The sequence below is a fragment of the Erinaceus europaeus genome, chromosome 17, assembly GCF_950295315.1.
Source record: "Erinaceus europaeus chromosome 17, mEriEur2.1, whole genome shotgun sequence".
Classification (NCBI taxonomy): domain Eukaryota; kingdom Metazoa; phylum Chordata; class Mammalia; order Eulipotyphla; family Erinaceidae; genus Erinaceus; species Erinaceus europaeus.
Window position 1 is genome coordinate 6,030,943 of NC_080178.1, and position 24,342 is coordinate 6,055,284.

Here is a 24,342-nt window from a genome sequence, read left to right on the forward strand (position 1 = left end):
CTTGTGAGGCAGCCCTCTGTAGGTGGGGAGCCAGGGGTTCGAACTGGCATCCTTGAGCAGATCCTTGTGCTTCATACTATGTGAGCTTAACCAGGTGTGCCACCACTCAGCCCCCTCAAGTATAAATATCTTAAAGTTGGGAGTCGGGCGGTAGTGCAGTGGGTTAAGTAAATGTGGTGCAAAGTGCAAGGACCGGCATAAGCATCCCGATTTGAGCCCCTGGCTCCGCACCTACAGGGGAGTCGCTTCACAAGCGGTGAAGCAGGTCTGCAGGTGTCTGTCTTTCTCTCCTCCTCTCTCCATTTCTCTTTGTCCTATCTGACGATGACACCAATAACAACAACAATAATAAGTACAACAAAAATAAGGAAGAGGGCACCAAAAGGGAAAATAAATATTTTTAAAAAATTAAAAAATGAGGGAGTCGGGCTGTAGCGCAGCGGGTTAAGCGCAGGTGGCGCAAAGCACAAGGACCGGCATAAGGATCCCGGTTCAAACCCCGGCTCCCCACCTGCAGGGGAGTCGCTTCACAGGCGGTGAAGCAGGTCTGCAGGTGTCTATCTCTCTCTCCTCCTCTCTGTCTTCCCCTCCTCTCTCCATTTCTCTCTGTCCTATCCAACAACGACAACAACAATAATAACTACAACAATAAAAAACAACAAGGGCAACAAAAGGGAATAAATAAATAAAATAAAATAACAAAAAAAATTTTAAAAAAATAAATAAAAAATGAATAAATATCTTAAAGGTGTACATAAACATGTTAAAACATGCATGATGTAATGATTTCTCTTAGTATATAGGCCACTTATAACAGACTTGTTAGAGTCTGTGTTTACTCTGTAACTCCTGGCCTTATCCCAAGGACGTAGTAAGCTTAGTTCATGGGTATCAGAAAAAGCCTCTGTTAGTTTGAAGGTCTTTTAGTCCTTTATCTGTGTCTACCCTGTTACAGCCGAGACTCCCCTGGAGACTGGAGACAGAAAAACAGAGAATGTCTGCTTCCCGTAAGTAACCAGACATTATAAGTCACAGGTTTTCCAAATATACATATGTGTGTATTTTCTTTTTAAAAAATTTTTCTTTTTTTATTATCTTTATTTATTGGATAGAGACAGCCAGAAATCGAGAAGGTAGGGGAGATGGAGAGGTAGAGAGAAAGAGAGACACCTGCTGACCTGCTCCACCCCATGTGAAGCTTTCCACCTTGCAGGTGAGGTCTGGGGGCTTGAGCACTGTGACATGTGTGTTCAAATAGGTGTGCCAGCACCCGGTCCCATAAGTGTGTATTTTCTCATATTTTAACAATTATTAAGATTAAAGAAAAGGATTTGAAACATTTAACACAAAGATTCAGGGCAATTATATGTAACTTTTACTGCAATGTTTGCAGATTTTAGGGTCTAATGAAATATAATGGTGTATCCCTAATGAATGTCTGTACTTGGAAATCAAATTTAATTAAATAAATAAATATATGAATAAACAAATATTAAAATAGGCCTGGGGAGACAGCATAATGGTTCTGCAAAAGACTCTCATGCCTGAGGCTCTTGGATCTCAGGTTCAATCCCCAGCAGTGCTCTGGGCTCTGTCCCTATCCCTCCCCCACACCCTTCTCACCTCCAGGGTTATCTTTGGGGCTTGGTGCCAGCACTGTGAATCCACTGCTCCTGGAGGCCATTTTTTTCCTTTTCTTTTTTTATTAGCTAGTACAAAGAGAAATTGAGAGGGGATAGTCAGGGGTGGGGAGAGAGACAGACACCTGCAGACTTGCTTCACCGCTTGTGAAGCGAACCCCTTGTAGATGGGGAGTGGGGTGTTTGCACTTAGTACAATGTGCGCTTAACCCGCTGCATCACAGCCCTGCCTCTCTGTCTCTGTCTCTCTCATTCTCTCATCAAAATAAAATTTAAAATATTAAAAACAAAAAAGATCACACATTTTAACTCTGAATTAATTAACCTTGATGACATTTTAAGATGATGAAGTATCAAACCGAGCAATATGAACCCTAAACAGAAAATGAGCTAACTCTTAATTCAGTTATTTGGACATATCTTAGCTATGTAAATTTAACCTTGATTTTAACATCCTTTCTCTCTTATTTATTCAAGGTATGACATTCCCATGGACCTGACTTCATCATCACACTGTCCTTCTGTGGTAATGATTTCAAAATCCCTTTCCAAGGAAGAAACATCTCTTACTGTTAAAACAAACAAATAAACAAAAACTATTGTCTTTAAAATCTACAAATAAAGACTGAAATATCAGGATGCTGTTGGGTTTAGATTTATACAGCTCTCACTTGAAAAATGTCACTGAAGTCACTATGTTTGTATTACTGGGCTTCACCGATGATTATAAGACACAGGTCTTACTATTCTTACTGTTCCTAGCAATCTACTTTTTTACCCTCATGGGAAATTTGGGACTGGTCCTGTTGGTCATTGGGGATCCCCGTCTTCACAACCCCATGTACTTCTTCTTGAGCGTCTTGTCATTCTTGGATGCTTGCTATTCCTCAGTCGTCACTCCCAAGATGTTGGTCAATTTCCTATCAGAGGACAAATCCATTTCCTATGCTGGGTGTGCCACACAGATGCTTCTCTTTGTTACTTTAGGGACCACAGAATGCTTTCTCTTGGCTGCAATGGCGTATGACCGCTATGTCGCAATCTACAACCCCCTCCTGTATTCTGTCAGCATGTCACCCAGGGTCTATGTGTCACTCATCCTTGCTTCTTACATCGGTGGAATCCTGCATGCTTCCACACACACCCTGGCTACATTTAGCTTATCCTTTTGTGCCTCTAATGAAATTAAACATATATTTTGTGATATCCCTCCTCTGCTGGCTATTTCCTGTTCCAATACTCACATAAACCAGCTCTTACTTTTCTACTGTGTGGGCGCCATTGAGATAGTTACCATTCTGATAGTCTTGGTCTCCTATGCATTCATCTTGGTGGCAATTCTGAGGATGCGTTCTGCAGAAGGAAGAAGAAAGGTCTTTTCTACATGTGGCTCTCACCTCACCGGAGTGTCTATTTACCATGGCACCATCCTCTTCATGTACGTGAGACCGAGTTCCAGCTATGCTTTGGACCATGACATGATAGTGTCAATATTTTACACCATCGTGATCCCCATGCTGAATCCCATCATCTACAGCTTAAGGAACAAAGATGTCAAGGAAGCCATGAAGAAAGTGTTTGGAAAATTTTGGTGTATCCACACAAGGGAACTTTCACACTGACTCTTCAAATGAAATGAATAAAAGAAACATTCTTGTCTCAAAGAAAAAAATGTTAAAACATCACTTTGCTTTTTTTTTTTGTACTTATTGTGCATTTATATCATTTTGTGCACATTTGTGCATTTATAACATTTTAGGTATTTTGTGTAGATATCACATATTTCTGTCCTATCATTTCGGCTACAGGAAATTTCCACTACTCTTCTGCTTTTCAATTCATTATTTCTTAGTGATAGAAATGCACAGCAGTACATACACATGTGTATATATTTCCCTGCACACAAATAATCATATATGTATATAAGTATTAACTATTTGACACTGTCTTTGTTAGTGAGGGCTTTCATGACAAAGTCCCACAGACTGATGACTTAAACAACAGAAATTTATTTATCTTTCTCGTAGAATTTAAAAATGTATGAAGGTTGGGGCCTGCCATTGGCACACCTGGTTGAGTGTACACATTGCTGTGTACCTGGCTTAAAGCCTAACGTGGGTTAAAGCCCCTGCTCCTCACCTACAGGGGGCGCACTTTACAAGGGGTGAAGCAGGTCTATGGGTGTCTCTCTGTTTAGCTCTTTATCTTCTCCACTTTTCTCAACTTCTTTCTGTCCTATCAAGAAAGGAAAAAAAGAAAAATGCAGGTGGTGGATTCATAGTGCCTGCATGAGACCAAGCGGTAATCCTGGTGCCAATAATAAAAAAGTAACAACAACAATAATAATAATGTTCTAGAAGGTGATGACAGATTAAGTTCTTCTAAACCATCTATACTTGTATATGGTAATCATTATCTGTCTGCAGAGAGACACCTGCAGCACTACCTCACCACTTGGGAAGCTTCCCCCAAACTCCACCACCCCGCAAGTGGGAACTGGAAGCTTGTTCCTGAGTCCACGCGGGTTGTAACATGTGCGCTCAACCAGGTGCATCACTATCCAGCCCCCAGGAGTAGCAGACACCTATCATGGAGAGATGAGTGGTTGTATCAATGTGTCAATAACTTCACTGTAAACCATTTACTGTCACCCCTCCAACTGAGTGAAGCAAAAAGAATAATACACACTCTGATCACTCTGTCACTTACTAAAAATAAACTAATGAATCTTCAGATTTTTCATAGGAGTTGGACCAATATACACACCTACCAAGAATGTGAGTGTGGGGTTTTCTTCCTCCACTACAGCTTCTCCAACAGATGCTGTGTTTGTGTTTTCTAACGTGTGACGTTCTCACAGGTATAAAGTGGTACCTTAGTGTTGCTTTTAGCTGCATTTCCCTCATCATCATGACTCTGAACCCAGGCTTGGGGAAGCTAGTGTCTTCTAGAGACCTAGACACCTACCACAGTGGAGAAGAGTTATACCTATGTACCATTAACTGTACCTATGTCCCTAATAAAAATATCTGACTGACTGACTGACTAAATGAGTTTGTGGTCCTGGAAACAGTACAGAAATGCAGTGTAGAAACTGTATTCACAGGGTCCTAATAGATTTCCAACCTCACATATGTCTGAATGATGTTCTGATCCTTCCTTTTTCTCACAAATTACTAAATAAAACCTCATTTTAAAGGTTTTAAATGTCTTTATTTGAGAGAAAGACAGAGAAAAAGATGACCTGAGAACTCCTTAGTGCTGGCTTGTGGTGGTTTAAGGATTCAACCCAACACGTCTGACCCCTGAGAATACAAATATATTGTATGTCTTTCAGCCATAAATAAATCATTTTATTATTATTTTTGCCACTAAGAGATTGGTGTCAGCACTATGAATCTAGAGTCTACTACTCCTGGTGGCTATTTTTGCCTGTTTTTCTTTTTTTTTCTCTCTTTTCTTTCTAATTTTTATTAGGTAGGACATAGAGAAATTGATGGGGAGAAGGAGGGGGAGATACATAGGGAGAGAAATGCAGATAGCTGCAGATTTGCTTCACCACTCATGAAGCATTCCCTTTAAAGATGGGGAGTAAGAGACTTCACGTGTGGAATGACAACCCTTCAGCTTCATTACTCGGGTGAGACCTTTCCTTTTATAGTACACTCTAATTTCATCTCAGGTGGTTCACTTTCTAACAAAGTCCCAAAACCTAGATATACACCAGTTTCTGTGAGAGAGAGCTTATGTTCACATGTATCCATAAACTACTGCAAAATATATACCTGAAAGCAGAAGTACACTAGAGTTTGCAGTGAGTACCCCCCTAACACTTCCTCTCCACTATTCCAAGCTTTGGGTCCATGATTGCTCAACAAATTGTTTGGCTTTGTATGTTAACTCTCTTTTCAGTCACCAGGTTCCAGATGCCATCAGGATGCTGACCAGGCTTCCCTGGATTGAAGACCCCACCAATGTGTCCTGGAGCTCAGCTTCCCCAGAGACCCACCCTACTAGGGAAAGAGAGAGGCATACTGGGAGTATGGACCGACCAGTCAACGCCCATGTTCAGCGGGGAAGCAATGACAGAAGCCAGACCTTCTACCTTCTGCAACCCTCAATGACCCTGGGTCCATGCTCCCAGAGGGATAGAGTATGGGAAAGCTATCAGGGGAGGGGGTGGGATATGGAGATTGGGTGGTGGAAATTGTGTGGAGTTATACCCCTCCTACCCTATGGTTTTGTTAATTAATCCTTTCTTAAATAAAAAATAATAATAAAATAAATAAATAAATAAATAAATAAATAAAGATGGGGAGTAGGGGCTCAGACCCAAGTCCATGAGCTAGGTGTTATGTGCACTGAACTGAATACACCACAACCCAGCATCCTAAATAAATATTTTATAAACAAATATTCATTGTGTGAATTTGATTAAGGACCATATAATTTGAGCTAAAATCATTTTAATTACTAGTTATCCTTGAAATTTTCTAATTTAATTTTTCCACCTTCATTTTTTTTCTGTTGTTTTACTATTTTTTTTCCTAGCTTCTGAGTTTCCTCTGGCTATATAAATATACAATCTGCCAAATGCTGTATATTTAATTATGTCATACTTTGATAATCAAATATTTATGATTAGTATTCATGCAATATCAGAGCTAAAAAGCCCAGGGTCTCATCCATGAATTTTTATCAGAGACCCACATTTCTGGATATATATGGAGAGAGAGAGAGAGAAAGAGAGAGAGAGAGAGAGAGAGAGAGAGAGAGAGAGATAGCAGAGCACCACTGCTCCATGCAGAGTTCTCTAGACTTCTGTCATTTGGGGTAAGAGACCAAACCCATATGAAGAAACTCTCTCTTCAGCTGAAATACCTCTCAGTCCCTCTGATTTTCTTCTTGTTTGTAATTCAGAACTTTCCAAAAATGTATTGTTAATACTGAAATGGAAAAGTCTACTAGTTCCTTAATCAGTTTATTGGAGAAAATAATGTTTATACTAGAGTTGTTTTCACATGAATACCATTTCTAATCTCTTCAGGATAGATGTTTGAAATCTAATATTGGGCTGGGCATTGGTGCTCTGGTTGAGGGAACATCTTACCATGTGCAAGGTCTTGGGCTAGAGAGCCCCTGGCCCCCACCTGCAAGGGGGATGCTTCACAAGTGGTGAAGCAGGTTTATAGGTGCCTGTCTTTCTCTTTATATCTTTCTCCCCTCTTAATTTATCTCATATATGAAATATGTGAAGGCTGCTGTGAACAGCAGTACTGAGATTCAGTGATAACTTTAGCTGCAAAAATATATATATATTACCCATAGTTCTCACTAATATGCAGACGTTTTCATGAGTCATATGTCACACCTGGAAAGAAACAACTCCATTTTATTTGTGTCCAAAAGGAAAGGTATGGGGGGGATGGGATTCGGAGTTTGGTGGTGGGAATTGTGTGGAGTTGTACCCCTCTGATCCTATGGTTTTTGTCAGTGTTTCCCTTTTATAAATAAAAATAAAAAACAATAATACAGTGAATATGTAATATTTCCTACCCTAGTGTTTTAAATGATTGCGTTTATTAGTGCTATGTTAGGTTTGCTGAAAGTTAGAATGTTCTACATCTCCTGTATGAGAAATTCTCTGCTTTAAGATATGACTTGCAAGGGCCGGACAGGGGTGCACCCAGTTAAGCACACACATTGTCCTCAGTACAAGGACTGAGTTGGAGGCCGTGCTTCCCACCTTCAGGGGACAGACTTCCCAAGCAGTAAAACAGGTCTGCAGGTGAATGCCTTTCTATCTCCCTCTTTATCTCCCCCTTCACTTTCAATTTCTTTGTGTCTTATCCAATAAAATAGAAAGGGGGTAAATGAAAACAATGGCCACTAGCAGTGGTAGATTCATAGTGCTGGCACTGAGTCATTATAGTGATGGCTCTGTTGGCAATAAAATAAATAAATCCATAAATAAATATGCAGAAGTAGATAGATAGATGATAGATAGATAGATGTCTTGCTTCATTACAATTATATAGATAAAACTTCTAAGATGATATTGGAAATCAATACTTTCATCCCTTAAAAATATCAAAGTATTGGGGGCTGGGTGCTGGTGCACCTGGTTGAATGCACATGCTAAATGTGCGAGGACCTGGGCTCAAGCCCCGGGTCGCCACCTGCAGGGGGAAAGCTTTGTGAGTGGCAAAGACAGCTACAGGTGTCTCTGATTTTCCCCCTCTTTATCTCCTCCTTCCCTCTCGATATCTAGCTGCCTCTATCCTGAAAATAAATAAGGATAACTTTTTTTTAAAAAAAAAGTGTTTAAAGATAAAAGTATTTTGATTAATCTTCTGTAGAAGGAACTCAAACGTTCATTAAAAAGCATGATCTTTAATAGAGTCCCAGCGAAACACACTAACTATATCTAGTTGCATATAGGAATATATACTAGATATAGATATAGATGAATAGTTTTAGGACTGATGATTCTATCCTAACTTAGGATGTTTTATATTCTTTAAAAATGTTTCATGAACTAAGTAGGTAATTAATATATATTGGGTAGAGGCAGAGAGACGGTAAAAGAAAAGGGGGAGATGGAGAAGGAGAGAGAAATCTCAGCCTATCTGTCTAGGCACCACTTCCTGGCTCTGCTGAGCAGGGCTGTAAACTGCTTTTTATTTTTTCCTCTCTTTAATAATAAATAAATATATAAATAGAATTTTGGTGATTTAAATAAAAACAGTTAAAAGCAAATCAAGTAGTATAGAAAATAACTTTTAGTTGATATGGATTTGAATAAGTTGATATTGTATTGTGTTGTCTACAATAACCACTACTTTATGTCTCTAAATAAAATTCATTTCTTGGTACATAGTTTGCTACTAAACATTTCTCTGCACTGTAGAGTCGGCATTCTGATTGACAAATTGATCAGATGACATTAGCAATTAATATCTGCAAGTTGCTGCCTTTCTTATCTCAAACATGGCACTTGTGATGTAAATCTTATCATGATCATTGTTGCATTTATTGTAATAGCCTAAACTTGTTCTGATGGAATCATAGAAGAAACACTCTAGGAGGGAGAGGGTGTTTTATTGACAGAAAATTTCACTTTCAATTTTAATTACTTCTAATAAAAGTACAGGAAAATAAAGAAATAAGCTCGAACAAGTTAAATGAGCAGGTGTGAGGTGATGTGAATTAGGACTTTTTATTCTCTACTCTTTGCTTATTTGCTGTACATATTCGGTATGTGGAGAAATGGAAACTCATTGTCTATACAAATAAATTTTCTTTCTTTTTTTTCTCCTTCCTTCTCTCCTTCCTCCCTTCCTCCCTCCCTCCCTCCCTCCCTCCCTTCCTCCCTCCCTCCCTCCCTCCCTTCCTCCCTCCCTTCCATCCTTCCTTCCTTCCTTCCTTCCTTCCTTCCTTCCTTCCTTCCTTCCTTCCTTCCTTCCTTCTTTCCTTCCTTCCTTCCTTCCTTTCTAGACAGCAGCAGACCTGCTTCACCACTTGTGAAGCACCCCCGCCCCTGCAGGTGGGGAGCCAGGGGCTTGAAATGGGATCCTTGGGCGAGTCCTTGTGCTTCACGCCAAGTACGCTTAATCCACTGCACTACTGCCTGAACCCCCAAATAAAGTTAAAGTGAGAAATTAAACAGGAACTTAGCATTGCAGGAATTCCTTTTTAAATGTATTATTGTTATTATTATTTATTATTGCCAATAGTGTTATCATTGCAGGATGTATCCACTGTTTCCAATGGCCACATTTCTTTTCTTTTCTTTTTTTATTCAACAAGCCAAGGAAAAATTGACAGAGGAAGGGAAGATAGAGAAAGGGAGAGATAAAGAGAGACCTGCTGCCCTGCTTCCACACCAGTCAAGGCTTTTCCCTGCAGGAAGGTACTGGGTGCTTGAACCCAAATCCTCTTTCAAGGTGATGTGTAACTAGTGGAGTGTGCCACGGCCAGCCCCCAGCATCACAAAAAATTCTAAGAATTCAACTGACATTCAGATTTAAGAACAAAATTTCATTATTGTTGTTTATAGCTATATATACATATATTTATACAGTCATAAACACATAGACACTATATATACTTACATAACTACATTAACTGTTAGGGGCATCTATGAAATATAATGCATAAAGTTGTATTATATGATGCATATCAGAATTAATCATAATAACAAATATATTTGTTATTTTTTCTTTTTTATATCTTATTTATTTATTCCCTTTTGTTGCCCTTGTTTTATTGTTATAGTTATTAATGTTATTGTTGGATAGGACAGAGAGAAATGGAGAGAGGAGGGGAAGACAAAGATGGGGAGAGAAAGATAGACACCTGCAGACCTGCTTCACTGCTTATGAAGCAACTCCCCTGCAGGTGGGGAGCTGGGGGTTCGAACTGGGATCCTTAAGCAGGTCCTTGTGCTTTGTGCCACCTGTGCTTAACCCACTGCACTACTGCCTGGCTCCCTATTTTTTCTATAATCTCTAATGCTATTCTATCTTCCCCGCTTTAGAGATATTTTAATAGATAATCATCAGCTAGGGCCAGGATAAGTGACGGAATTCCGGAATGAAGCTAGTGGGTCTCTGTGACTGAAAACCAGCCAAGGAAGACTAAAGATGCTATAACATTTTATGATGTGAAGCCAGTGAAAAAGGCAATGATCATCCCATGAGAAACACTTGAAGTCCAAACTAAGTGCCATTTCATATGTCATTTATAGGACGCCCAGTATGGGAAAGTAGCATCATAGTATACCTTAAGACTAAACAACGTGAGGAGACAGGGTTGCCAGAATCCTGAGGACAAAATTCATACTGAGCGAAAAATGCAAGAAAGTTCTCCAGTGATGACCACAGCAATAAGACCACATGGGTTGCTGTTTGCTATAGAAGTATTTTCATCATATTAAACAGCATATGGAATACACATTCTATATTTGGGAAGTTCAGAATTGGAGGCTGTATTAATGCTTCATGTTTTCCAGTTGCTGCCCTTAAAGGAACAGACATTTCAGAAAGAGAAGGATGAGTATGAGATGATCTTACAGAACTTGAAAAAAAAAAGGACAGAAGGAAAAACACAAAGCAGAACTTGGATTGGAGTTAGTGAACTGCACCAGAATAATAGATTCTGGGGTGTGGGTGGGGTTCAAGTCCTGGAAGAGGAAGACAGAAGAGGACCTAGAGGGGGTTGAATTGTTGGAATTGGTGGAAAACGAATATGTTACAAATGTGCCAACTATTGTATTTTACTGTAGGCTTTAAATTTTTAATCACCCAGTAGAGAAATTTAAAACATAAATTATGTAAAAGAGATACATTCAAATAAGATCATATGTATGAGGTACATTCAGCATTTCTGAGTTTTATACATTGCTAAAATTCACTCAACCTATGAGCAAATAGCTCTCACCATTTTTTTCATGGCTTCCTTGACGTCTTTGTTCCTTAAGCTGTAGATGATGGGATTCAGCATGGGGATCACAATGGTGTAAAATATCGACACTATCATGTCATGATCTGAAGTGTAGCTGGAACTCGGTCTCACATATATGAAGAGGATGGTGCCGTGGTAAATAGACACTCCGGTGAGGTGAGAGCCACATGTAGAAAAGACCTTTCTTCTTCCTTCTGCAGAACGCATCCTCAGAATTGCCACCAAGATGAATGCATAGGAGACCAAGACTATCAGAATGGTAATTATCTCAATGGCTCCCACAAAGTAGAAGAGTAGGAGCTGGTTTATGTGAGTATTGGAACAGGAAATAGCCAGCAGAGGAGGCATATCACAAAAGACATGTTTAATTTCATTGGATTCACAGAAGGATAAGCTAAATGTTGCCCCTGTATGTACAGAACCATGCACAATGCCACACAAGTAAGAAGCAAGGATGAGTGACACATAGACCCTGGGTGACATGCTGACAGAATACAGGAGGGGGTTGTAGATTGCGACATAGCGGTCATACGCCATTGCAGCCAAGAGAAAGCATTCTGTGGTCCCTAAAGTAACAAAGAGAAGCATCTGTGTGGCACACCCAGCATAGGAAATGGATTTGTCCTCTGATAGGAAATTGACCAACATCTTGGGAGTGACGACTGAGGAATAGCAAGCATCCAAGAATGACAAGACGCTCAAGAAGAAGTACATGGGGTTGTGAAGACGGGGATCCCCAATGACCAACAGGACCAGTCCCAAATTTCCCATGAGGGTAAAAAGGTAGATTGCTAGGAACAGTAAGAATAGTAAGACCTGTGTCTCATAGTCATCGGTGAAGCCCAGTAATACAAACATAGTGACTTCAGTGACATTTTTCAAGTGAGAGCTGTATAAATCTAAACCCAACAGCATCCTGATATTTCAGTTTTTAACTTATTTATTATTATTATTATTTTTTAGTTTGTAAAATCAGTACCTTGCAAACAATACTCCACACAATTTTATCCGCATGGCTGTTCCTGAGTATGCCATAGACATTCCCTCCATAGTGACAGGAGAAGAAGTAACAAAGTTAATGTACCCAAGATGAGACATTTCGTTGTCTACAAAAGAGCAAGAATTTAATTCAGTTAGGTTGATGACAAAAAAAAAGGTATCATGCTACAAAGTTCTGTGAATGTTGTTGGTTTAGTCTCCATTTTCCCTGCTAGGTTTTTATCAACTTCTTCATATTTTGTTATCTAAAAAAATGTACATGGGGATAAATGTAAGAATATAATCCAAAATATTATAGATGCCATATGATTGTTGTAATTCTGGAAAGATTGTCATTGAGAAAAAGTACAGTGTCGCTCTTTTGATGAAAGAGAGTGGCACCTACAAACAAAACGGATTCAAAATAAATTGATTTGAGATAAATTTAAAATATATTTGCAATTCACCATCATCAAAACATTGTTTTCAATGTGCCATTTACTTACTGGCTAACAGATAGTTAACTTTTCTCTAGTAACTTCCTTAAAACTTTAAAAATAAGTCAAATATATAGACACTGTTTCTTATAGTTTTTAATCTATTTCGTAATAAGCAAGCGACAGAAATTTCAAAATCACAGTGAATTAGGTAAGTCCTTCAGTTAAGTACAAGTCTTACTATGTAGACTGCATTTATGATTATGATTACATTTTCTAAAATACATTATTCAACTTAGATTATGCATTTCCTGTTACCTGTGGAAATGAACTGTTCATTCACTTGAAGCATTATGTTATTGTACTGTTGAATTCTTATATCATCTTCTAAAAGTTAATACTGATATCCCAAGGGCAATATACACTAAGTCTCTTTATGATGTAAAAGTTTCACAATGTTTTTTTTTTCAGGTTAAACCAGTACATGGTTTTGGATAATGAACTACATGTTGAAAATGACTACATGACTCTATAACAACCTCTGGTTAAATATCATCCCTCAGCGGAAAAGAAATGTCATAAATCTGGACATCTTACTGGCTTTGATGTTTAATAACAATATCTCACCAAGATATAAAATTCAATTCTCAAAAGTTTCCATTTCCTCTCTCTGGGAAGATGACCCTTTCAATTCCCTGAACATCTGGTAAACATGAATTTGATAAAACCTACTATGACACCAAATTTTATGATAGCATTTTAATCCTTCAATAGAAATTATTAGATGTTAATAGTTTTTCTCTTTTGATTTTTTTTTTTTTTGTGTGTGTGTGTTGTGTGTGGGGCTAGTGGTTTGCAGTAGTCTTTAACACATAAGATAAGCCTCTCATCTATCTGTGACTGATGTCTAGGAGACAAAACAGGATGCCCCTCCATCCTCTCCCATTCACTCCTTTCCCGGATCCCTTTGCTGTGATGCAATATGTTACGTTCAGTCTTGGTCTCACATTAAGTATTATACATACATTGTATGAGAAACAGACTTATACTGGTTGAGAATTTCATAGGGTGATCAGCAATGAACAAATGACTAAGAACTATTCAGACCTGAAGAGGTATTAAAAAAATTCTTTATCTTTCCATGTTATATAACATTAGGATGTTGGACGTCTCGTCACCCAATCTGGTCCCCTACGCCTACACTGAACTTCTCTGTTCCAGACTCTTGGAAACAGAGTTGGCAGTCAGCTGAGGTAAAGAACAAACACCTCATCACAGACCCCTGCAAGCGTCAACCCGGCTTTGACCTAGCACGTTATGATTGGGCCCTCCTCAATCGCTATCGAACAGGCCATGGCCGGTGCGCCGCTATGTTCCATCGCTGGGGAGCCAGAGACGACCCGAACTGCCCCTGCGGCTACAGACAGACTATGACCCACATAGTCAACGACTGCCACCTCTCCAGATTCAAAGGAGGTCTCGAAACTTTACATCAGGCTCAACCTGACGCTGTTGACTGGCTACGAAAGAAGGGCAAACGCTAGAAGAAGAAGAAGGATGTTAGAGACATGGAACAGATGAATGGCAAATGTTTTGTGCTGTGTAGGTAGGTCTTTCTTGTGATTCTCAAAGCAAACTATAGAATTTAAGTTATAGGCTACATCCTTACAATATATTGGAAAATTCTCGCAAATGTATGAGTGTTGAGACTTTATTTACACTTAGAGATTGTAAATTAATAGGTAAGGTATGGTGCATTTTAACTATATTAAAATTTCAGCTCTTACATCGTCTGCACCGTATAATGACTCTGGGTCCACACTCCCAGAGGGTTGAAGCATAGGAAAGCTATCAGGGAATGGGATGGGATACACAGTTCTGGTGGTGGGAACTGTGTGGAATTGTACCCCTCTTATCCTATGGTCTTATCAGTGTTTTCAATTTTATAAATAAAAATTTAAAAAAATCATCATCCTAACCTTAAAAAAAAAAAGAACTAGCTGTTTCATTAGTCAAACATTGCTTCAGAATGGAAGTTTTCTTGGTAGAGATTACAGTGATTAGATTAATGTCCAAGATAGACACCTGGAGTACTGATACTTTTCTTTTAAAAAAAAATTGTCTTCTTTATTTGTTTAATGGATAGAGACAGCTAGAAATTGAGAGGAAGGGGAAGATAGGGAGAGAAACAGAGAGACACCTGCTGCCCTGCTTCACAATTTGCAAAGCTTTCCACCTACAAGTGGGGACAGGGTCTTGAACCCAGATCCTCATCCACTGTAACATGTGCACTCAACCAGGTGTGCCACCACCTGGCCCCTGTGCTGATAATTTTCTACTTCTAGATCTCGGTCTTACAGATTTATGTTCAGATTGTGAGAACTCTCCTCTTCGTATACTTATGCTACACATGGTTTTCTTTACTTCTCCTGGCCATGTTATAAACATTTTATTTAATAGGGCAGAGCTAAATTGAGAAGAGAAGGGAAGATAGAGAGGAAAAGAGAAAGAGAGACAGACACCTGCAGCACTGCTTCACTACTTTTGAAGCTTGCCCCCTGGAGGTGGAAACTAGGAGCTTGAACTTGGGTCCTTGTGCATGGTGCTACAACCCATCCCTTATAAGTAGAACCTCAGTCCTTGCACACTGTAACACCTGCGTTCAATCAGGTGCACTACCACCCACCTACTCAAGTGCTTTTCTATCTGTTCATTTCCTTCCTACACACACAATGATGTTTATTTTCCTGCAAGGTGTATGTGATTTTGATATTTACATATACTTAGTCCACTTGGTGTATTACACCAAAGCAAAGTGCTCATGTAAGGAAGGGCAAGGAGGGGTTGGTTGGTTGGGTGGTTGGGTGGGGGAGGTCAGAATGTGCTTTGGGTTCCTGATGGACAATAGTGAAGAGGGATCTAGGTTGGGGTGGAGAGTGAAAGTGTTCTGAGCATCCCTATCATGGAGAGATGAAAAATGGTAACCAGATGCCAATAACTGTTTAACCATCAGTAAAAGGTTTCCTAAAAAATCATGATTCAGGACTAGGAAGATACATAACAGGTAGGAAAAGACTTCTATCTGTGACATTTATTTTTATTATTTATTTTCCCTTTTGTTGCCCTTGTTTTTTTATTGTTGTAGTTATTATTGTTGTTGTTACTGATACCATCTTTGTTGGATAGGACAGAGAGAAATGGAGAGAGGAGGGGAAGACAGAGAAGGGGAAAGACAGACACCTGCAGACCTGCTTCACCGCCTGTGAAGTGACTCCCCTGCAGGTGGGGAGCCCAGGACTCGAACCAGGATCCATATGCATATCCTATCTGAACATTTGAGGTCCCACCTTCAATCCCCAGTGTTACCATAAGCTGGAGTTGAGCAATGTTCTGGATAAAATAATAACTTTTTTTTTCCTTTTTTAAAAATTTTATTCATTTATTCCCTTTTGTTGCCTTTGTTGTTTTATTGTTGTAGTTATTACTGTTGTTGTCATTGTTGGATAGGACAGAGAGAAATGGAGAGAGGAGGGGAAGACAGAGAGGAGGAGAGAAAGATAGACACCTGCAGACCTGCTTCACCGCCTGTGAAGCGACTCCCCTGCAGGTGGGGAGCCGGGGTTCGAACAGGGATCCTTATGCCGGTCCTTGTGCTTTGCGCCACCTGCGCTTAACCCGCTGCGCTACAGCCCGACTCCCCAAAATAGTAACATTTTTTAAAAAAAAGTTTTAAAAATCTTGTGTTTCCAAAGCCCCCCCCGGGATTAATAGTTTATATATTTTTCTGATTTGCCATTTATTTTGAAATTACTCGCATGTTAACACTTGAACATTTTAGTTTAGTGTTTTCTGTCATTTCTCCTATTTTTAACTACATTTCATTATTTCAAATTTACTTTTCTGTTATTTCCACTTTCTGTTTTTCTTTTCTTTTTTTCTTTTTTTAAATTATCTTTATTTACCTATTGGATAGACACAGCCAGAGATTGAGAGGGAAGAGGGTGATATAGAAGGAGAGAGACAGAGACACCTGTAGCCCTACTTCACCACTTGGGAAGCTGTCCCACTACAGGTGGGGGACAGGGGCTCGAACCTGGGTCCTGGCACACTGTCACATGTGCGCTCAACCAGGTGTGCCACCACCCGTCCCCTACTTTCAGTTTTTCTAACCATCACACTTCTCACTTACAGATAAGCTTTAAGATTAAATTTTTAAATTTTCTTTAACATGATCTTAAGATAATCCATTTACGTATCAGTTTTCTGCTATAACTTATATGATTATAGTACTTTTCGAGAGTATCTTATCTATTTTCTTTAATATTATTGCAAGTTGCATGTATTCTGTTAGATTTGTCCCATTATTCAACATTGCACGGACACACATCATGTTTAAATTTAATGTAACTTTGACATCAGGTGATATCTTACATACAGGTAGGTCAAGGTAACTATAGCTGATAGAAAAAAAGCCTCATTTACTAGCATTTTTTTTTTTTTGCCTCCAGGGTTATTGCTGGGGCTCTATGCCTGCATCACGAATCCACTGCTCCTGGAGGGCCATTTTTTCCTTTTTGTTACCCATGTTTTTTTATCGTTGTTGTGGTTATTATTATCGTTGCTACTGATGTCGTTGTTGTTGGACAGGACAGAGAGAATTGGAGAGAAGAGGGGAAGACAGAGAGACACCTGCAGACCTCCTTCACCGCCTGTGAAGTGACTCCCCTGCAGGTGGGGAGCCAGTGGCTCGAACCGGGTTTCTTATGCAGGTCCTTGCGCTTTGCGCCACCTGCGCTTAACCCGTTAAGCTACCCCCCGACCCCCCGCCCCCCCCATTTACTAGCATTTCTACCTGTACCTTCTGGAATCCATACTGTTCATGGAGAGATCTTAGCTTTCAAAATGACACTTTCGCACCTCTGAAATTACAAGTTGCTGAAATAGTCCATTCTGAGTTTCAATCTCTCACAGCTATGCTACCTTAATTTGATATTTCCTTCCCTATGTTTTTGCTGTATTCTTTTTCTATTTTTTAAAAATGTTATTGGGTGGTTAATGGTTTCCAGTACAGCTATTGACACGTGGTCATGAAAGTTTCTCATCTTCTGTGATAAGTGCCTGCGTAATACTCCTACTCCTAATTTAGGACCTCAAACCCCAAACCTCTTCAGCCCCTCCCTTTCTTTGTTTTGGTGAAATACTCAACTTCTAGTTCACCTTTTATTTTGTAATTTTCGCTTTCTTCTTTTTTTTTTGTTTGTTTGCTTTCTTTTTTAAAAAAAATGTTTATTTATTTATTCCCTTTTGTTGCCCTTGTTGTTTTATTGTTGTAGTTATTATTGTTGTTGTAATTATTGTAGTTATTATTGTTGTTGTTATTGACGTCGTTGTTGCATAGGACAGAGAGAAATGGAGAAAGGAGGGAGAGATAGAGAGAGAGAGAGAGAAAGATAGACACCTGCAGACCTGCTTCACAGCCTGTGAAGCAAACCTCCTGCAGGTGGGGAGCTGAGGACTCGAACCAGGATCCTTAAGCCGGTCCTTGTGCTTTGTGCCACCTGCGCTTAACCTGCTGCGCTAACGCCCGACTCCCGTAATTTTCACTTTATTTTGACTTTCGTTTCTCAGCATGTTACAGACTTTAATATTCCTCTCTTAAATAAATAAGCTTCCTTAAATGTTGATCTCTTTCTGTTCTTGTTTTCAAATTTTTTTTTCCTTTTTAAAAATTTTGTTGTCAGGTTAATAGTTTACACTATAGTCTTTAACACATAGGCACAGACTCTCATTTTCTCTTAATTGGTGCCTAGGAGAGACACCAGGGCCCCAGTTTCCCTTCAAAATTTCTCTTGGTGGATCCTCAGGAGCAGAGACACTCTCCTCTGCCCAAAAAGTCTACATTATAGGGGGTAAGGCACCTGGTTAAGCTACTACACACATTACAGTGCAAAAGGGCCCAAGGTCAAGTCCCCCCCCTCCTCCAGAGGGAAATCTTCACCAGTGGTGAAGCAAGGCTGCGGGTGTCTCTCTGTCTCTTTCCCTCTCTATCTCCCTCTCCATCCTTGATTTCTCTATGACTCTATCCAAATAATAAATAAATTCAAAATTCAAAAAAGAATTAAAGAGAAAAGAAGAAAGGGGTGCTGGGAGACAGCAGCAGAATAGTTATGAAGAGACTCTTAATGCCTAAGGCACCAGACTCGAAGGTTTCATCCTTAGCACCACAAGCCAGAGATGAGTAGTGCTCTATTGAAAAAAAAATCAATCAGCTAAAAAAAATCCACATCATATACTTCTGATAGTTGCTTTGCATGTTCTCCTCTCTGTCCTTCCCCTCCTCTCTTGATTTCTCTCTGTCCTATGTAATAACAACAACGATAACAAGAAAATGGAAAAAAAATGGCCTCCTAGAGCAGTGGATTCATAGCTCAGACACTGGGTGCCTGCAATAACCCTGGAGGCAAAACAAAAAAAGTGCTTTTCACTGGTAGGCATGGGTTATTATTATTTTTCCTGGTGAGCTGTGCAGTTTTTCCATAATCCATTAGTGCAAACCACTGGACTATCACTTTCATAGCTGCTTCCAGGTCATCTCCAACCACCACACCCCAACCCCCACTTAAATTTGGAATTTCTCTCAGGCAACTTAGGTACAAATAATACACAAAAAGACCAGGTCTGAATTCACTAGTTACTGCTGATGGCAGGGCTTGTTAAGGGCAGATGGTTGTACTTTGTTTCCAAATAATTAGTTAAGTCAGCTGTGGTGTCTTCCCCCTTTACACTATGGGAACCTGGTCCTTAGGCCCAGTAATCAGGAAAAAAATCATCATACTGTGTTGTTAAAATTTCCGAGGCTCTTGCCGGGCCGGCTAGCTTCACGGTGGTGAACAGAGACGCGGAGACAACGGCTGGGCAGGGCAGCTGTATTTCTTTATTCAGGAACAACGATTCACAAACTAAGACAAACTAATCACCAAACAGAACTCTGCTGTCTCTTTGCGGCGGCGCAAGCACTCTCTCTTTTACTCTGGAACTCAGGAACCCTCTCCCTTACTCTCGAACTCAGAAACTCTCGCACTCTCGAACTCCGGAACTCAGGAACTCTGTCACTGGGGAACTCATGAACTCTCGGACTCATGAACTCAGGAACCCTCCCTCAGGGTTCCTTGGGGCGGGGCCAAGCAGGCCCGCGAAATTAATTGGACTGATCCAATTCTCTTGGTTTGGGGAGGGCTAGAACAAACCAATGTAACGCATACGACAATTCCCCCTTTTCTTTTTAACTAAATGACTATAGTATCAAGGGTGTGGGGTGAACAGAAACATATATAACAAAAACCAGCATGTTGCCAAGGGAAGGCCTGAGGGGGCCATATCTGAAAAAAAAAAATTTCTTGCCTCTGGGGGGCTACTTGCCTCGACGGGCAATTGCATGGGGGCGGGGAACGGCCTAGGGTCCCACAGGCAGCTGGCTGCAACTTACTTACTATGAAACAAAACTTGTTATTAGCATATCTACTGCAGGATCCAACGTTTCTAATAGAGAAGGAATTTGAGACTTTTACATATCAACAACGTCTTTTAACCTTTTGTTACACCCATTCAAGATGGAGACACACCCTAGGTGTGGGCCGGAGAGGAAACCTCAGGCATGAGAATAATTAGCATAGCCATTGTGCGATCTACCATTTCTAATAGAGAAGGTAGTGTTTTACATATCAACAAGTCTATTTAACCTTTCGTTTAGACCAACTTAGTTGAAATATATTGATTGTTAACTAATTTTTACCTCAGACTTTAAATGTAAGTTAATTTTTATCTTTATGAGGATTATATTGAAAACCTTTTTCATTTAACTTTGACTAGTAAGAATTTAGCCTTAAAGCTACTGTTTACCGAACTTTAAACATACACATAAACATGGTCATTAATACACAAGGAGAGAAACCTTTGTTACGAAGACATGTCATTTTAAACACGAATTTAAGTCTGTACTGTCTTAGTTGTTGGGGGGGGGGGGGTTCACCATCCGGAGGTGGCTTCCCGCGCAGCTCCACTTCTAGGAATTGCAGGTTGCGATCTCTGCACAAATCTCTGCGTACTCCAGCTTGTCTGTCTTCAGACCGGACCGGCGGCTGGAGATCTCGTGTGCCCAGTTTTGGCAGGGAGCCCGGGGGTCCGGGAGGCCCGGGATGGTTCCAGAATTCATAGAAAGAGGGCAGGCAGGCCATCTTTGTAGAAGGCGTGAGCCTAGGTGCCCAGGGGTGGTGGCCATGATAGGCCGCCGCGGCCCTGCCCCATGGCCCTGCCATGTCTGCTGCCCTGCTCGCAGTGGCCAAGCAGCGTGGAGGGATCAAGCGTCCAGTGCCCTGCGCCACGCGGTGGAGAGCCGGCTCCTGTGGGCTGGCCTCGGGCTCTTGCGTGTTGGCATAGGGCTCCAGCATGTTGGCATTGGGCTCCAGCATGTTGGCATCGGGCTCTAGCGTGCTGGCATCGGGCTCTTGCATGGTGGCGTAGGCCTCCTGCGGGCTGCGGGGCTGCGGGGCTGCGGGCGCGGTGCGCGGGGTTGTCTGGGCGCAGCCGGCTGGCTGACTGTTTAACCAGGTGGAAACAGCAGCTCCGCGCCTTGCCTCCCGCCCGCTGGCTCTTCCCGCTGGCTGTTCTGAGTCCGCCCGAGCGAGTGGAAACCACAGAGTGGTCCAGAGATAAATGTTCCAGAAACAGCAAAACAGTCTCGTGAAGAAAGAGCAGAGGCCTTTGGAGATCTCTTCACAAGCAGAAGAGAAGGCCATCGTGCATAGGTAGCCAAATTGTCTTTACTTATCTGAGAGATGCGCAGGTCAGGTCCACGTGGGCGCCATTTGTTGTTGAGGTTATATATGTTTCTGTTCACCCCACACCCTTGATACTATAGTCATTTAGTTAAAAAGAAAAGGGGGAATTGTCGTATGCTTTACATTGGCTTGTTCTAGCCCTCCCCCTCCAAGAGAATTGGATGAGTCCTGTTAATTTCGCGGGCCTGCTTGGCCCCGCCCCAAGGGACCCTGGGAGAGGGTTCCGGAGTTCGAGGGTGCGAGAGTTTCAGAGTTCGAGAGTAAGAGAGGGTTCCTGAGTCCGAGAGTTCTTGAGTTCCTGAGTTCGAGAGTTTCAGGGTTACAGAGTAAGAGAGAGTGCCAGAGTGACAGGGTTCCTGAGTTCCAGAGTAAAAGAGAGAGTGCTTGCGCCGCCGCAAAGAGACAGCAGAGTTCTGTTTGGTGATTAGTTTGTCTTAGTTTGTGAATCGTTGTTCCTGAATAAAGAAATACAGCTTCCCTGCCCAGCCGTTGTCTCCGCGTCTCTGTTCACCACCGTGAAGCTAGCCGGCCCGGCAAGAGCCTCAGAAATTTCAACAACAATACTGACAGTAAACACATAGCTTGAAAACACAATTCCCATGACCACAGTTCCATATCTCACCCCCCCATTGGAATCTTTCCTTTTTAAAAAATTTTTTTTATTTAAGAAAGGATTAATTAACAAAACCATAGGGTAGGAGGGGTACAACTCCACACAATACCCACCACCCAATCTCCATATCCCACCCCCTCCCCCGATAGCTTTCCCATTCTCTATCCCTCTGGGAGCATGGACCTAGGGTCATTGAGGGTTGCAGAAGGTAGAAGGTCTGGCTTCTGTAATTTCTTCCCCGCTGAACATGGGCATTGACTGGTCAGTCCATACTCCCAGTCTGCCTCTCTCTTTCCCTAGTAGGATGGGTCTCTGGGGAAGCTGAGCTCCAGGACACATTGGTGGGGTCTTCAATCCAGGGAAGCCTGGCCAGCATCCTGATGGCATCTGGAACCTGGTGATTGAAAAGGGAGTTAACATACAAAGCCAAATAAAGTGTTGAGCAATCATGGACCCAAAGCTTGGAATAGTGGAGAGGAAGTGTTAGGGAGGTACTCACTGCAAACTCTAGTGTATTTCTGTTTTCAGGTATATACTTTGCAGTAGTTTATGGATACATGTGAATATAAGCTCTCTCTCACAGAAACTGGTGTATATCTAGGTTTTGGGACTTTGTTAGAAAGTGAACCACCTGAGATGAAATATAGAGTGTACTATAAAAGGAAAGGTCTCACCCGAGTAATGAAGCTGAAGGGTTGTCATTCCACACGTGAAGTCTCTGGACACAGTCTGAGGTGAAGCATGTTGAGGTGGCAATCGTTGTGTTGGTTAGGTTGTGATCGGCGGATGCAAAATTATTTGGTATGGATTGGGAGAAGCATACGGGAAAGTGGGCCCTATCCAAGGGTTCCAGGACTGGGGGAAGAAGGGGCTCTATAGTGGAGATGTGAGGTTCATGCTGTCTTAGGGTTCAAAAAGACAATCGATAGTTAATGTTATCATCACATTATTTGTTAATTGGGTTAACTTTGAAAAGTCCTTTTGTTATGGTTTGCTGTACAGTATCCAGTATCTTGTATATAGCTGTGCTATTGGATGCTTCTAATCTACTTGGTCTAGGCTTTTGAGAGAGTCCGCATATCAAATACACAGCCTATATATTAAAAAGATTCAGTTTGTGTTTTGAAAAACTTTGAGACATACAATTGATTTTCCCCCTCTCATATTAATTAACTACTTATTTATATGTCTACATTTTGCTAGGAGTGTACATAAACACCATTCCCACCACCAAAAGACTGTGACCCATGCCTCCCACCCACTTCCACCCCCCACTGGCCCAGGAAGCTGCATGTCTACCCCTCACCACAGGGCTTTTACTTTGGTGACCTACTTACAATTTGGTCAGGTTCTGCTTTCAGTTTCCCTTTCAGATCTTCTTGGTCAACTTCTGTTGATGAGTGGGATCATCCCATACTCATCTTTATCTTTCTGACTTAGCTCACTTAACATAATTCCTTCTAGCTCTGTCCAAGATGGGTCAGAGAAGGTGGGTTCATTGTTTTTGATAGCTGCATACTATTCCATTGTGTATATATACCACAGCTTTCTCAGCCACTCATCTGTTGTTGGGCACCTGGGTTGCTTCCAGGTTTTAGCTATTATGAATTGTGCTGCTGTGAACATAGGAGTACACACCTCTTTTTGGTTGGGTGTTATGGAGTCCTTGGGGTATAACCCCAGGAGAGGAATTACTGGATCATATGGAAGGTCCATGTCTAGCCTTCTGAGAGTTTTCCAGACTGCTCTCCACAGAGGCTATACCAATTTACATTCCCACCAGCAATGTAAAAGGGTTCCTCTGTCCCCACATCCTCTCCAGCATTTGTTGCTGCTGTCCTTTTTTATGTATGCCATTCTTACAGGAGTGAGGTGATATCTTTGTGTTGTCTTAATTTGCATTTCTCTGACAATCAGTGACCTAGAGCAGTTTTTCATATGTTTGTTAGCCTTTTGGATCTCCTCTGTAGTGAATGTTTTGTTGATATCCTCTGCCCATTTTTGGATGGGGTCATTTGCTTTTTTGGTGCTAAGTTTGCTGAGCTCTTTATATATTTTGGTGATTAGTTTCTTGTCTGATGTATGGCATGTGAAGATCTTCTCCCATTCTGTGAGGGGTCTCTCCGCTTGTTTAATAGTTTCTTTGGATGTGCAGATTTTCAATTTGATGTAGTCCCGTTGGTTTGTTTCTGCTTTAGTCTTCCTTGCAGTTGGGTTTGATTCATCAAAGATGTCCTTGAGGTGTAGGTGGGAAAGTGTTTTACCAATGTTTTCCTCTAAGTATTCGATTGTTTCTGGACTGACATCTAGGTCTTTGATCCATTTGGAGTTGATTTTTGTTTCTGGTGAGATAAGTGGTTCAATTTCATTCT

At 41.0% G+C, this 24,342-nt stretch overlaps 1 protein-coding gene across 1 annotated transcript; it reads left to right on the top strand.

Moving 5' to 3' along the window:
- Window positions 1-2,252: 2,252 nt before the first annotated feature.
- Window positions 2,253-11,343, top strand: LOC103110351 (olfactory receptor 5T9-like; the record flags this gene model as incomplete). The annotated part of the gene is given in 3 exon segments (XM_060177369.1): window positions 2,253-2,271; window positions 2,274-3,216; window positions 11,319-11,343. Coding segments are annotated over 3 exon segments (987 nt in total), but the record flags the coding sequence as incomplete, so codon positions are not given.
- Between the last annotated feature and the right edge of the window lie 12,999 nt (window positions 11,344-24,342).